Source organism: Dipteris shenzhenensis, chromosome 4, assembly GCF_047967505.1.
Source record: "Dipteris shenzhenensis isolate YYH24624 ecotype China chromosome 4, Dip_SZ_1.0, whole genome shotgun sequence".
Lineage (NCBI taxonomy): Eukaryota > Viridiplantae > Streptophyta > Polypodiopsida > Gleicheniales > Dipteridaceae > Dipteris > Dipteris shenzhenensis.
Window position 1 is genome coordinate 11,585,472 of NC_141599.1, and position 12,857 is coordinate 11,598,328.

The following is a 12,857-nucleotide window of genomic DNA, read 5'->3' on the forward strand; positions in this document are numbered from 1 at the left end:
CAAAATGGATGTAAGTACCCTCACCTATAAAAGGGAGGTTCATTTGAAGGAATATCAATCAAGCACTTTTGCACTATCTCAAGATTCTCTTTATGAGTCCAAGCTAATCTATCTTGGAACCTAATTGACTTGAGATACATGTCATGAGCACTCTCTTCATCATGTTTCCACATAGGTTCCATCCACCTTAGAGTGCTCCACAGATCCTGAGGCACACATGTTTTGTCATGTCTGCCAGGCTACCCTGGCTCTGGTATCTCTGAGGCCATCCCCCAGACCACATGAAATTCCGAACCAACCTCCTGAGTTGTGCCACACTGGATCTCGAGAAGCACCAACAGGAGGCCACATACCAGGCCGTGGCCAGGAGAACCTGGTTGACTACAAGAGCACATCCTACAAGAGAGAGCTTAGCAGTGCTCCAGAAAGCCAGCTTCCGTCGAATGGAATCTAGCACCGGGAGAAACTACTGAGCTGGCGTGATGTCCAGGCCGACCTGAAAGCCGAGATATCTGGCTGTCTGTCCCCGCGGGATCCATCTGAAACCCAAAAATCTCCCCCACTGTGAGCATGCCCCAGGGTTTGTGAGAAAACCAACTGATTTCTTCCAGTTGATTTTCGCACCGGCTGTCGAGCAGAAGACCTCTAAGGCTAGCCTCACCCTCTCCAGCATCATCTCATCAACTTGAACATACAGTGCTGTGTCATCTGCATACTCCGAGTCTAGGAGCTCTGTATCCTCCCTGATGGGAAGGCGAACACCCCAGATCCCAGTCGGCCTCGCCCGAAGGTAGTATGTCATCGCCTCGGCGAAGAAGAGAAACAGGTAAGGAGCGAGGGGGCAACCCTGACGCACTGATCTCTCCAAACGAAATCGCTCTCCCATCCTGCCGCCGATCATGACCCTGCTGGAAGCTGTCCCGTATAGCGCTGAGATACCCTGAATCCATCCTACTGGGAATCCTAGTCTCTCCAAAGTACCTTCCAAGAATGACCAGTCCACTCGATCGTAGGCCTTCTCAAAGTCGAGAAGTAGGATGGCTAAGTGCGACCCACTGTGCTGAGCCCACTCCGCCGCCTCTGAGAAGGTGAAGACATTATCCAGGATACTGCGATCCTGGACAAAGCCTGTTTGAGTGTCATGAATAAGGTCAAGAAGTAGAGGCCGAACTCTAGCGCTGATCATCTTGGCAAGGATTTTGTAGGCAGTGGTGAGGAGAGTGATCAGGCGCCACTGACGGATCTCCTGTCGGTCTCCTCCCTTTGGGATGAGGCAAATCAATCCTAAAGAGAGGCTCTTTGGCATATGTCCGCTACTGAAAATCCTTTGTAGGGCTGCTAGGAGGGGCTGATGGATCTGATCCCAGAAAGAGGTGAAGAAAGCGCGAGAGAGCCCATCCTCGCTAGGGCATTTCTCACTTCATGTGAGAAAAACAGAGAAAGGTATTATGCTGCTTGTCATTTATGTTGATGATTTGATCATCACAGGTGATAGTGATGAAGATATCCTTCATGTGAAAATGCTATTGAAGCAGAAGTTTGAGATGAAGGATTTGGGAGAGCTGTGTTATTTCTTGGGCATTGAGGTGATTAGATCACCAAGTGGGATATGGCACTTGCAGAGGCAGTATGGATTGGACATGCTGTCCAAATATGGGATGACAGGCTGTAAGCCTATTTCAGTTCCTTTGGAGCAGAATGTGAAGGTGAGCATAGATGCAGGTGAGCTTTTGGAAGACCCTACTATGTACAGACGCATAGTAGGAAGTTTGATTTATATGACTATAACTAGGCCAGATCTAAGCTATGCCGTTGGATTGGTAAGTCAGTTTATGCAGGCTCCAAGGAAACCGCATTTGGATGCGGCTAGATGCATACTCAGGTATGTGAAGTCCACATTGCAGTATGGACTATTTTATGAGGCTGGGGTTCAGATACAGTTGCATGGATACACTGATGCTGATTGGGCTGGTAGTATTTCTGATAGATGATCTACCAGTGGATATGTGTTCTCTTTTGGGAGTGCTACAGTCACTTGGAGTAGCAAGAAACAGCCTACAGTTGCCTTGTCGAGCACAGAGGCTGAGTACAGGGGTGCAGCAATGTCTGCATGTGAGGTAGCTTGGTTGCATAAGCTACTTTATGATATGCATTAGTCTACAGATGGGCCAGTTGTCATTTACTGTGACAACATGAGCAGTATACACTTGGCAAAGAACCCAGTCTTTCATGCTAGAACAAAGCACATTGAGGTGCGTTATCACTATGTGCGGGAGAAGGTTTTACTAGGTCTTATTGATCTAGTTTATGTCAGCACAGAGGATCAAGTAGCTGACATATTCATGAAAGCATTGGGTGCAGAGAAGCTGCGCAAGTTCAGAGACCTGCTTGGTGTGCAAGAATTGGGATTGAGTTCGAGGGGGAGTGTCGAGATATCGAGGCTCCACTCGCGATATGCCAGGGTGACTGTTGTGCATTTATGTCACCGACTTGTTAGCTGCAGATGCGGTTGGTACACCGCCCACGAATAATAACTGGATGACAGCTATCCTTATCTACTCTAGTTTGTGGCTCAGTTAGTAAGCCACCTTAGTTAGTTGAGTTTGGTTTGAGACCCACATATAGGGTTCTTCTATTTCTTTGTACTAGAGTTCTTTTGGCTTTCACAACTAAGAAGAGGAAAACTGTTTTTCAGCCTCCAACTTTGTGTGTATTCCCCCATTGTGCATGTGAGAAAGCCACAAGTGAGACTCCTTCCCTCTCTCCCACTATCTTCACAATACTCCTATCTGAGACGTCTAGCCCAATGTTCACAGAAAACATTTTCTCAACAAATCCCAAAACTTGGGATTTCAAATTTTGAAGGATTTTCCTAAGAATTTGCCAAGCTTTTAGCTAAAATATAACTAAACTGCTTGAAATTTCGCAGATTTTACAAAATTGAGAAAATAATTTTTTACACATGTCTCGAGCTAGCCCCTATGTGTACCTAGAACAATTGTGTTTGCTTCTTTGACTGTCACTGCTATGGTCAATCACTCTAGAGAATCTTCTACATCTCTTAAGTAGCTTCCAGTCATTTCATATCCTTTCGTTTTCTTCCCCTGCCAAGTTAACAAACTTTCATCTTTAGGTTAATTATACAAACACCAGCTCTATTTTCTCTCCGTGCAACTATCTTTTCATTCAGCAATGAAAATCTCCAGCATCTCTACTACTACTGCAGCTATGGCGGATGAAGCTTCAATACCAGAGATATTCTGTTTTCATAGTTTGTTACCTAGAAACCTAACCTCCCCTTTCTGGTTGATTCAACTGACTCTCTCAACCTTTCTTGCCAGTGATTTTTGTACTGTGTTATAGTACAATCTTTACTGTGAGAAACCATAATTTCTTCTTTGCTGCACGAAGCAATTCAACATCCATCTTCACAAAATTTCTTCGTCGCTTGTCGATTATCCATTACAACGACCCCCCTCTCTCTCCCCCTCAATGATGATGGGTCATCTTCTTCCCTTCACCAGCACGGAGGATAACTGTAGCATTGCACTCTCTTTCTTTGTGCCCAAGCTATTCCTTCTTCCATTGGCGTGCAAGGAAGGTGTTCAAATAGGCCAGAACCTTGGGACAATGAAGCTGCAAACTATGGTGACATTCTGTCACAAAGCATTGCTACAATAGAGCTTGAAGAGCAACCCCTCTCATTTTGTGACCCTATAGTTCTGAAAGATATCCTACATACCTGCACACTAGCACTCAATCTATAGTTGCCAAATGCGCAACTGCACCTCCTTATCAAGCCTTGACCCATGCCTCTGAGCTTCAATCTCATCAAACCCTCACACCAAGAAACAAGCTTCCAGTTCCCGTTTCTACAAGCCTAGGCATCCAACAGAATGATTCGAGTCACAATGACAAAACTTAATGGCATTCTTCTAATAGCCTGGATTCTACAATTAAAGATGGAAGCTCATCAAGTCAAAAACCAGTTAATCGATGTGCTCTTGCGTGCTCGATTGCATGTCTTGTTTTGAAAAAATCACCCTCAACAAGTCCCCCTCTGTCCTCTCCCAATTGTGTTGATGAGAGTTGCCCTCTAAAATCTCTCCCCGAAAGAACGAGACCCCATGTTACCTCAATACCATAAGGCCCCCCACCCTACAGTATGTGAAGATAGTGAGAGAGAAGAAAGGAGTCTCATTTACAGCTTTCTCACATATACAATGGGGGAATACACATAAAGGTGGAGGTTGAAAACAGTTTTCCTCTTCTTAGTTGTGAAAGCCAAAAGAACTCTAGTACAAAGAAATAGAAGAACCCTATATGTGGGTCTCAAACCAAACTCAGCTAACCAAGGTGGCATACTAACTGAGCCACAAACTAGAGTACATAAGGATAGCTGTCATCTAGCTATTATTCATGGGCAGTGTACCAACCGCATTTGCAGCTAACAAGTCAGTGACATAAATGCACAACGGTCACCCTGGCATATCACAAGTGGAGGTCGATATCTCAACACTCCCCCTCGAGATCAATCCTAATTCCTGCACACCAAGCAGGTCTCTGAACTTATGCAACTTCTCTGCACCCAATGCCTTCGTGAATATGTCAACTACCTGATCCTCTGTGCTGACATAAACTAGATCAATAAGACCTAGTAAAACCTTCTCCCGCACATAGTGATAATGCACCTTAATGTGCTTTGTTCTACCATGATAGACTGGGTTATTTGCCAAGTGTATACTGCTCATGCTGTCATAATAAATGACAACTGGCCCTGATGCATATCATAAAGTAGCTTATGCAACCAAGCTACCTCACATGCAGCCATTGCTGCACCCCTGTACTTAGCCTCTGTGCTTCACAAAGCAGCTGCAGGCTATTTCTTACTACTCCAAGTGACTGCAGCACTCCCAAAAGAGAACACATATCCACTGGTAGATCGTCTATCAGAAATATTAATAGCCCAATTAGCATCAATGTATCCATGCAACTGTATTTGAACCCCAGTCTCATAAAATAGTCCATACTGCAATGTGGACTTCACATACCTAAGTATGCATCTAGCCGCATCCAAATGCGGTTTCCTTGGAGCCTGCATAAACTGACTTACCAATCCAACAGCATAGCTCAAATCTGGCCTGGTAATAGTCATATAAATCAAACTTCCTACTATGCGTCTGTACATAGTAGGGTCTTCCAGAAGCTCACCTGCATCTGCGCTCAGCTTCACATTATGCTCCAAAGGAACTGAAATAGGCTTACAGCCTGTCATCCCATATTTGGACAGCATGTCCGATCCATACTGCCTCTGCAAGAGCCATATCCCACTTGGTGATCTAATCACCTCAATGCCCAAGAAATAACACAGCTCTCCCAAATCCTTCATCTCAAACTTCTGCTTCAATAGCATTTTCACATGAAGGATATCTTCATCACTATCACCTGTGATGATCAAATCATCAACATAAATGACAAGCAGCATAATACCTTTCTCTGTTTTTTTCACATAAAGTGAGAAATCTGCCTTGGAAATCTGAAAGCCAATAGTGACAAGATAATGTCCTATCTTGTCAGACCATGCTCTAGGTGCTTGCTTCAAGCCAGACAAGGCTTTCTTCAACTTGTAAACAAACTCAGGATGAACAGCATGAACATAACCTGGTGGCTGCTCCATAAAGATCTCTTCTTGCAAATCACCATGCAAGAAGGCATTCTTTACATCCATCTGATGTAAAGACCATCCCTTTGATGCATACCCCCTGACAACTAATCTTGCCTTATATCTGTTCACAGAACCATCTGCATTGTGCTTCACCTTATAAACCCACTTATAGCCAATTGCATTCTTGTCTTTAGGCAAAGGCACCAATTCCCATGTAGCATTTGCTTCCAAGGCATCCATTTCTTCATCCATGGCTTGCTCAAAAGTAGTGGGTTCTGGTTCCTGTATCACTTTGACCATATAGGCACAGTGAATGGCTGTAAATCCATCATATTTCAGCCTATCCATAGGATACCTAGCTCTGGTAGACCTGTGCAAAATAGGCTCACTTCCAAGTACTCTCAAAACATCCCTGGTCTTCCTTACTCTAGGTGTAACAACAGAAGGAATACCCAACTCATCATCAATGCTCTATTCTGAGCCACTGGATTCACCATCCACATAAGAGTGACCTGCATTCACATCAAACATGGGCTGATCTACCTTCTCTTTTCCTTTTCGTGATACCTGCATACCACTATCTACATTGCTTTGAGGAGATTCTCCTGATCTTAATCTGCCTATCCATGGCGAAGTATGTGAATCATTGCTAGAGGACACTGCAGGTCCACTAATATTTTGTAATTGCTGCTGTGAATTCTGTGCAGCATTACCATTTTGTGCATCTACATCATCAATCACATTTACTGGTTTATACCAGCTGCTCATCTCATCAAAAACAACATCTCTGCTCACTGTAAACTTATGAGTAGAAGGGTTATAGCATCTATACCCTTTCTGCTGCAGAGAATAACCAATAAAGATGCACTTCTCAACTTTTGGATCCAACTTGGACCTCAACTCATCTGGCACACGAACATAGGCAATGCAACCAAAAATTTTCAAAATGAGAAATATCTGGTTTCCTACCAATATACATCTCCTCTGGCGTCATGCCATGTATTGCTGCAGTGGGAGTCCTGTTCATTATGTAAACTGCTGTAGCAACTGCTTCAACCCAATAATAATCTGGTAGGTCTTTTTCATTTAGCATGGCCCGAGATACCTCTCCAATATGCCTATTTTTCCTTTCTGCAAGTCCATTTTGCTATGGGGTATGACTACATGAATATTGCTGCTTTATGCCATGCTCCTGCAGAAACCTTGCAAACTCATTTAAAAAGTACTCTCCCCCTCCATCTGACCTTAGGCATTTTATTTGCAGGCCTGTTTCTTTTTCAACCATAGCTTTAAAAGCTTTGAAATGCCCAAATATTTCACTTTTCTTTTTCATAAAATACACCCAAACTTTTTTGCTGTAGTCATCAATAAAAGTGACAAAATAGTGACAGCCTCCAATAGATGCAGCGTTAGTAGTCCACACATTAGAGTGGATTAATTCCAATGGCTTCTTACTCTCTTGAACATGTCTAGGAAATGGTTTCCTTGCCTGTTTTCCAAATTGACAGGCTTCACATACCTTATGCATTTCTGCAACCTTGAATTTAGGCAATCTTGCAACAATATTTTGGGCCTGCATTGATTTAAGTCGTTGTACATTAACATGACCAATACGTTTATGCCAAATATCAATATCTACAACTACACCGGTCCCATGTGCAAACATTGCTGCACTCAATTCAGGCATGTCCGAATCCAACGTAAACATCCTGCCCTTCTTCTTTCCTTTTGCTATCAAGCGACCGTTATTTTTCATATCCTCAACAAAGCATCCATGAGGATTAAATCTGACCTGCAAGCCTTGCTCAACCATTTGACCAATAGAAACCAGGTTCTTGGTGATATTCGGGACATGAAATACATCAGACAGGTACTTCTTTTTCCCATCCTGCATAGACAAAGAAATTTTACCAATCTGCACAATAGGATGTGTAGTATCATCAACAGTCTCCACAAATCCTAGTCTTTCCATTTTCCTTGCATCCATTCTGCATGACTAGTCATGTGGTTTGTTGCACCTGAGTCAACATACCACACATCATTGCTTTCTTCTGCACTTGTCACAGAATTGGTCATGTGCTGCACCATAAACAGATGCTCATTTCTGTCATCACGATGCATAATTCCCTTGCTGCAATTTTCCATTCATGATGTTATTCTTCTTTTTATAGCAGTCTTTAGCCATATGACCCATTTTACAACAGTAGTAGCATTCAACATTGCTGTTTGCATTTTGGCCTCTCTGCCATCTACCATGACCTCTTTGGCTCCCCCCGCCTCTAGAGTTACCACATCCTCCTCCATAGGACTGGTTTTCTTGAGTTTGCTGCATATTCTGATTTCTACCATGGCCTCCAGATCGGCCTGCTCTACCTCTGCCTCTACCTCTTCCAGCATTTGAGTAGAAGACAGTTTCTTTTGAAGTTCCTCCTGAAGAAGATGCACCACCATTTCTCTGCTCTTCAGAAATTAGAAGAGTAAACAACTCCTCAAAATCAGGAAATTTTTCACGGACGTCAATGGATGTCCGGAACTGTGCATAATCCTTTCCTAGACCATTCAAGGTCACAGAAACTAAATCATCATCTTCCACTGGTGACCCAATGGAAGCAAGTGCATCTGCAATTTTCTTCACCTTCATGTGGTAGTCATTGATTCTCATATTTTCTCTCTACACATTGTGCAACTCCTGCTTAAGCTGCATTTTCTTGGCTTGCATATTTGTGCTATACATTTTTGCCAAAGTATCCCATGCCTCCTTTGGCGTACTTGCATCTTGAATATGCACAATCATAGAATCTGAAATACTGATAGACAGCCAGTACATAACTTTTCTGGCTCTCTCATGCCATCCTTTAAATGCCTGCATTTCCTGTTGATTGGGAACATTAGGAAGAACTGGTTCTTCTTCATTTCCTGTAATGAACTCCCAATAGCCTTTTGCCATAAGGAAATTCGTCATTCTAAACTTCCATGCTTGGAAGTTGTTCTTGTCAAGCTTTTCAGTGACAATCTATGAAAGAGAATCAGACGCCATTACAGAACACTGCAAAATATTCTGTCACTGCAAAAAACACAGCTTCTGCCTCACAAGGGCAAATATGTAAAATTGATGAACGTGGTATCTGACCACACAGTCACTTCCTAGTGACAATTTTGCATGAACATGCAATAAGGATGATTCTATAACTCCCAATATCTCTGCACACAGGCATACAAAGCAATTTCTACGGCAACTTTTCACCGACCTGCAAAGCAGTGGTCGTAGCTTAGAGGAGTACTCCACTAGTGTTCCTGCAAGATCCCCATGACACATGAGTCACCGCTAGACTACACATCTTTGGCACCACTGTTAGAGATTGAGGTGTGCTTTTGCATTGCATTTGCTTTCTTGCTACCCACCCATTGCCCCCAACGCCGAGTATTGTAGACAAAAGTTGTTGGTTTTTGAGGTGTGAGTGAAAGAGAGGCGTCGAAAGTCATTTGGAGTGGTTTGGTATTTTTTAGTGTTCAAATTTTATAGAAAGGTAGATCAGGTGATTGCTAAGGTGTGTGTGATAGCGAATCCCAACAAAAACACTAAGAAATGATGCTAGGAGTGATTTTCATGGTTTGAAAGGGAAAAACTAGCACTTTTTACAAACCATCCCATTTTTCTTTTACCTTGCTTGTTATTTTTTGCATTGAGTAGGTAGATTAGGTAGTATAGCCTCCCTACACACAAAAAATTACTAAATAGAAACTCCAGAAATCAAGAAAATGCCCAAAAATCCATTAACAAAACTGCATGCCTGCGTGTCGCTACATTAAGCTTAACGCGATGAGTCTTAAAGTCGGTGCTATGCGTAGCAACCTGTTGATACTACCTACCCTTGATAGTTCACCTACCGCTTGCCACATGTCATTCAATACACTGACAGTGGTCAAATAAAAAAGTCAACCCGTCGCATTAATGCTAAAGCAATGACTCCCAGCCCTTCGCATTCACTGTATTAGTAAGTTGCCACGTTGTCAAGCCTGCGTTAATGAAGTCATCACGTTATCACATTGCTGCGTTATGAAGTCATCATGTTATGAACCCGATGCGGTATTCGAAGTCATCGTGTTATGAACCCGATGCGGTATTCAAGTCGTTGCTATATTTGACCCACTGTGCTAGCAAGTCACTGTATTAGCATTAATGCAATGATAAAAAATTGGCACCGTTTTGGACTAACGTTCCACCAATTGCTCTCATCTTCCCTAAGTTACTTAGCCAACTTTGGACTAAATAGGAATAGCCAACATGGGTTTCAAGGGGACTACCCTACCTCCATTTTGTTGTGCTAGTCTTATAGAACCATGGGTGAGTGGCATGCAATGGAGATGTTGTTTTGCATATACTTCATCATTTTGCAAACTCACTAGCATCCTTGAACCTTGTGGTCCCATTTTATACTTTTGTAAGAGTGTATTCTCAAATATATGTGGCATGTGCATCCATTATCCATTGGCTATATGTAAAGAACACTAGATATGATGTGAAACATGCCACAGTTTTATATCAGTGTCTCTCCTTTGAGCTTAGACATGTGTGGTCTTATCCAACCATCCTTCATGAGAAAATTGAAGACATCCTCTAATAGTGAGAGTAAGAAGCATCAAATAACCTTTTGATAATTTTTATACTCATAGTAAAGGAATAATAATTAATTAAATAACCTCCTTAGGCCAAATAATCATGATACTTTAACGACTATAATTCCTAAAACGTTGCTTTCATGTACGTTACCGTCGAAGATATACTGAGGCTACATGCATATGCTTAGTTTTCCATCAATGGTCTTAGTTTCGTAGATAGACTTGGTCGTTGACGGTCTTGACTCTCGTGGAAAATTTTCTCCCTTAGTATGAGGGTGTTACAGGATTGGCCCATCGTGAGTATGCCCAAGGATCATGAACAGGCAAGATTGCCCACAATAGTGGCCCAGATGCATTCAATTCACCATGGGCGGACACTCTACAAACAACCTAGAACCCCTCCTGCTTTTACGACCTATTCATGCAAGAGGGGTGGTTTGCAAGCCACAAGGCTGACCAAAAACTGGTTTTTTTTCCCAAAGAGGAGGGAAACCATGTTTTTTGCCCAAAATCCTTCCTAGGCCTCGTGCCAAACCCCCACTTTCGCATGAAAAGATTTAGACAAACCTGTCACTGTCAGCCATTGTCAACAGAGTAGGAGCCTGAACCAAATTGAAATTCCCGGCTTTGGGAACCACCTCTAGCGCTTGAACATGCTCTTAGAGTGCAACTCAAACCCTTCTTAAAACCTGCCAAACCCCTTTGGAAGGCAAACAAATAGTTCTTCGGTCCCCATTTTTCTTCAAAATGAGGCTAGCTGCTACCTCCCAGTTGCTGTTCCAGTTTTCTGTATTGAGAACCATTGCTTCATTTTCCAAACTTCAGACCGCCGGGCTCTCTCTGGAGCTAGCTGGCGGCTCCTTAAGCCGTTTGACGCAATCTGGGTCTGTTGATTTTGGAAGAACTGTTGGTCGGCGAGATTTTGATGCATTGGTAAAAGGGAAGATATTCTTTGCTGGAATTCGTCAGTTCGAGCAGAAGATTTCCCAACACGTTCAGGCAGCAGCTCAGACAAGGCCATGTCTGTCGTCTGCTCGAATCGTGGGCCGAGGTGCAGCGGATAGAAGTTCCCAGATAATGGATCGACGGAATACGGAGGCAGTACCAAGAAGGCCTCCCAATGTGGAAGGGACCAGGCGTCTCAGCGCATACAGAAGGGATAACAGCATGCAAAGGCGCGCTGAAGCAGAAGAAGAGGCAGCTAACATTGATCTCGACCCAGCAAAGATGCTCGAGAAGGGTTCGCCAGGGACTTTCCAAGCTATTATCAAGGACGTAATTCCTGTGGGTTATTTTCTAACTATGCCTAATGGCAGAGAAGCTTACCTTCCAGCTACAGACTTAGGTTTTACGGGTGGTGTGGTCATTCTAGAGAGGTTGTACAAGGTAGGGCAGGAACTAACTGTTCGAATCACAAAGGTGACGCCGAAACGTGATATAGTCTCCATCAAAAAGGAGGGTATGACCCCTCCAATTGCAAATCAACGGTTTGGAATGATGCCTCCAGGTCCCAAGGTCTGACTGCTCACACCAGTTTGAGGGAGCGGTCGATGGAGTCCCCCCACACGAAACGATTTAAGGAGATTTGATGTCATAATTGGGTTTTAGAGGGGCTTTGCGATGCCATTATGCAGTACGTTGGACTCACGTATATAGGACCTTACAATCAAGAGGCTGAGGAAAAGACAATTCCGTCTGGCAGTCTTGCTTGTAGATCCTAGCTAGCACCGTTGTTTTGGTGAACGTGTTACTCGGAGATATGGTATCATAGATATATGTTTGGAGACGTTTTTAATCGTTACTCTGTAGGCTTAGTATCTGCAGTCGCCGCATAGAACGTGGGTAGTGTTCTCTCTGGTTACTGGTTGTGATCCAATGCTCACTACGTTTGGGACCGCATTCAGGGGTTCGGCATTATTATTAAAATTTTGCAAAGAGGCCAGAGATCGTATTTATGGCTGCTTGTGATCAACTACTTGGCTAATACCTGCTATCTTGGGATAGGGAGCACTGCTGAAAAGGTAATGTTTGTCTTTATTTGATTCCTTATTGTCCCGTCGAAGGAATTTCTGTGTAGTAAATACAGGCCTCTTGTGCGTCCATGTCACTCAAATATACGACTCGTTATTGGCTTAAAGAAAATGAAAAGTTTCTTACTTTTTCTCCTTGAATTGAGCAAATCTTTCCATTGAACAGTGATGTGTGAGGCTTAAAAGGCTCAGTTCTATACGAATGGTTTCTCTGCTGATTCTATTCAAGCCACGTGGCAGGGCTATTAAGGGTTCAAAATCTACCTCTCTCTCTCTCTCTCTCTCTCCCCCTCTCCCCCTCCCTCATAAATTGCCGTGCTGTTCATGTGTGTTACAAATGTTACCATGGTTGAGTGAATTTTGATTTTCGCCTTTCACCCTGCTGGTTTGCTGTAGGTTGGGATTGATCACGAAGTGTTTCTTTCTGATGTGAATTTCTCATCTCAGTCCACTGTAATTTTCTCACAATGTTGTTTTTAGCAAGTGGTATTCATGTGTAGACATATACTGAGCCCATGATGCTGTTATGCGTGTTGATGAAT

At 43.2% G+C, this 12,857-nt stretch overlaps 1 protein-coding gene across 1 annotated transcript; it reads left to right on the forward strand.

Annotated features, from left to right (window-relative positions):
- Nucleotides 1–10,914: 10,914 nt before the first annotated feature.
- LOC147902459 (uncharacterized) lies at nt 10,915–12,387 on the forward strand. The gene has a single exon (XM_087373464.1). It carries the CDS (start codon nt 11,033–11,035, stop codon nt 11,804–11,806), a length of 774 nt encoding a protein of 257 aa, XP_087229590.1. The 5' UTR covers nt 10,915–11,032; the 3' UTR covers nt 11,807–12,387.
- Nucleotides 12,388–12,857: the final 470 nt, after the last annotated feature.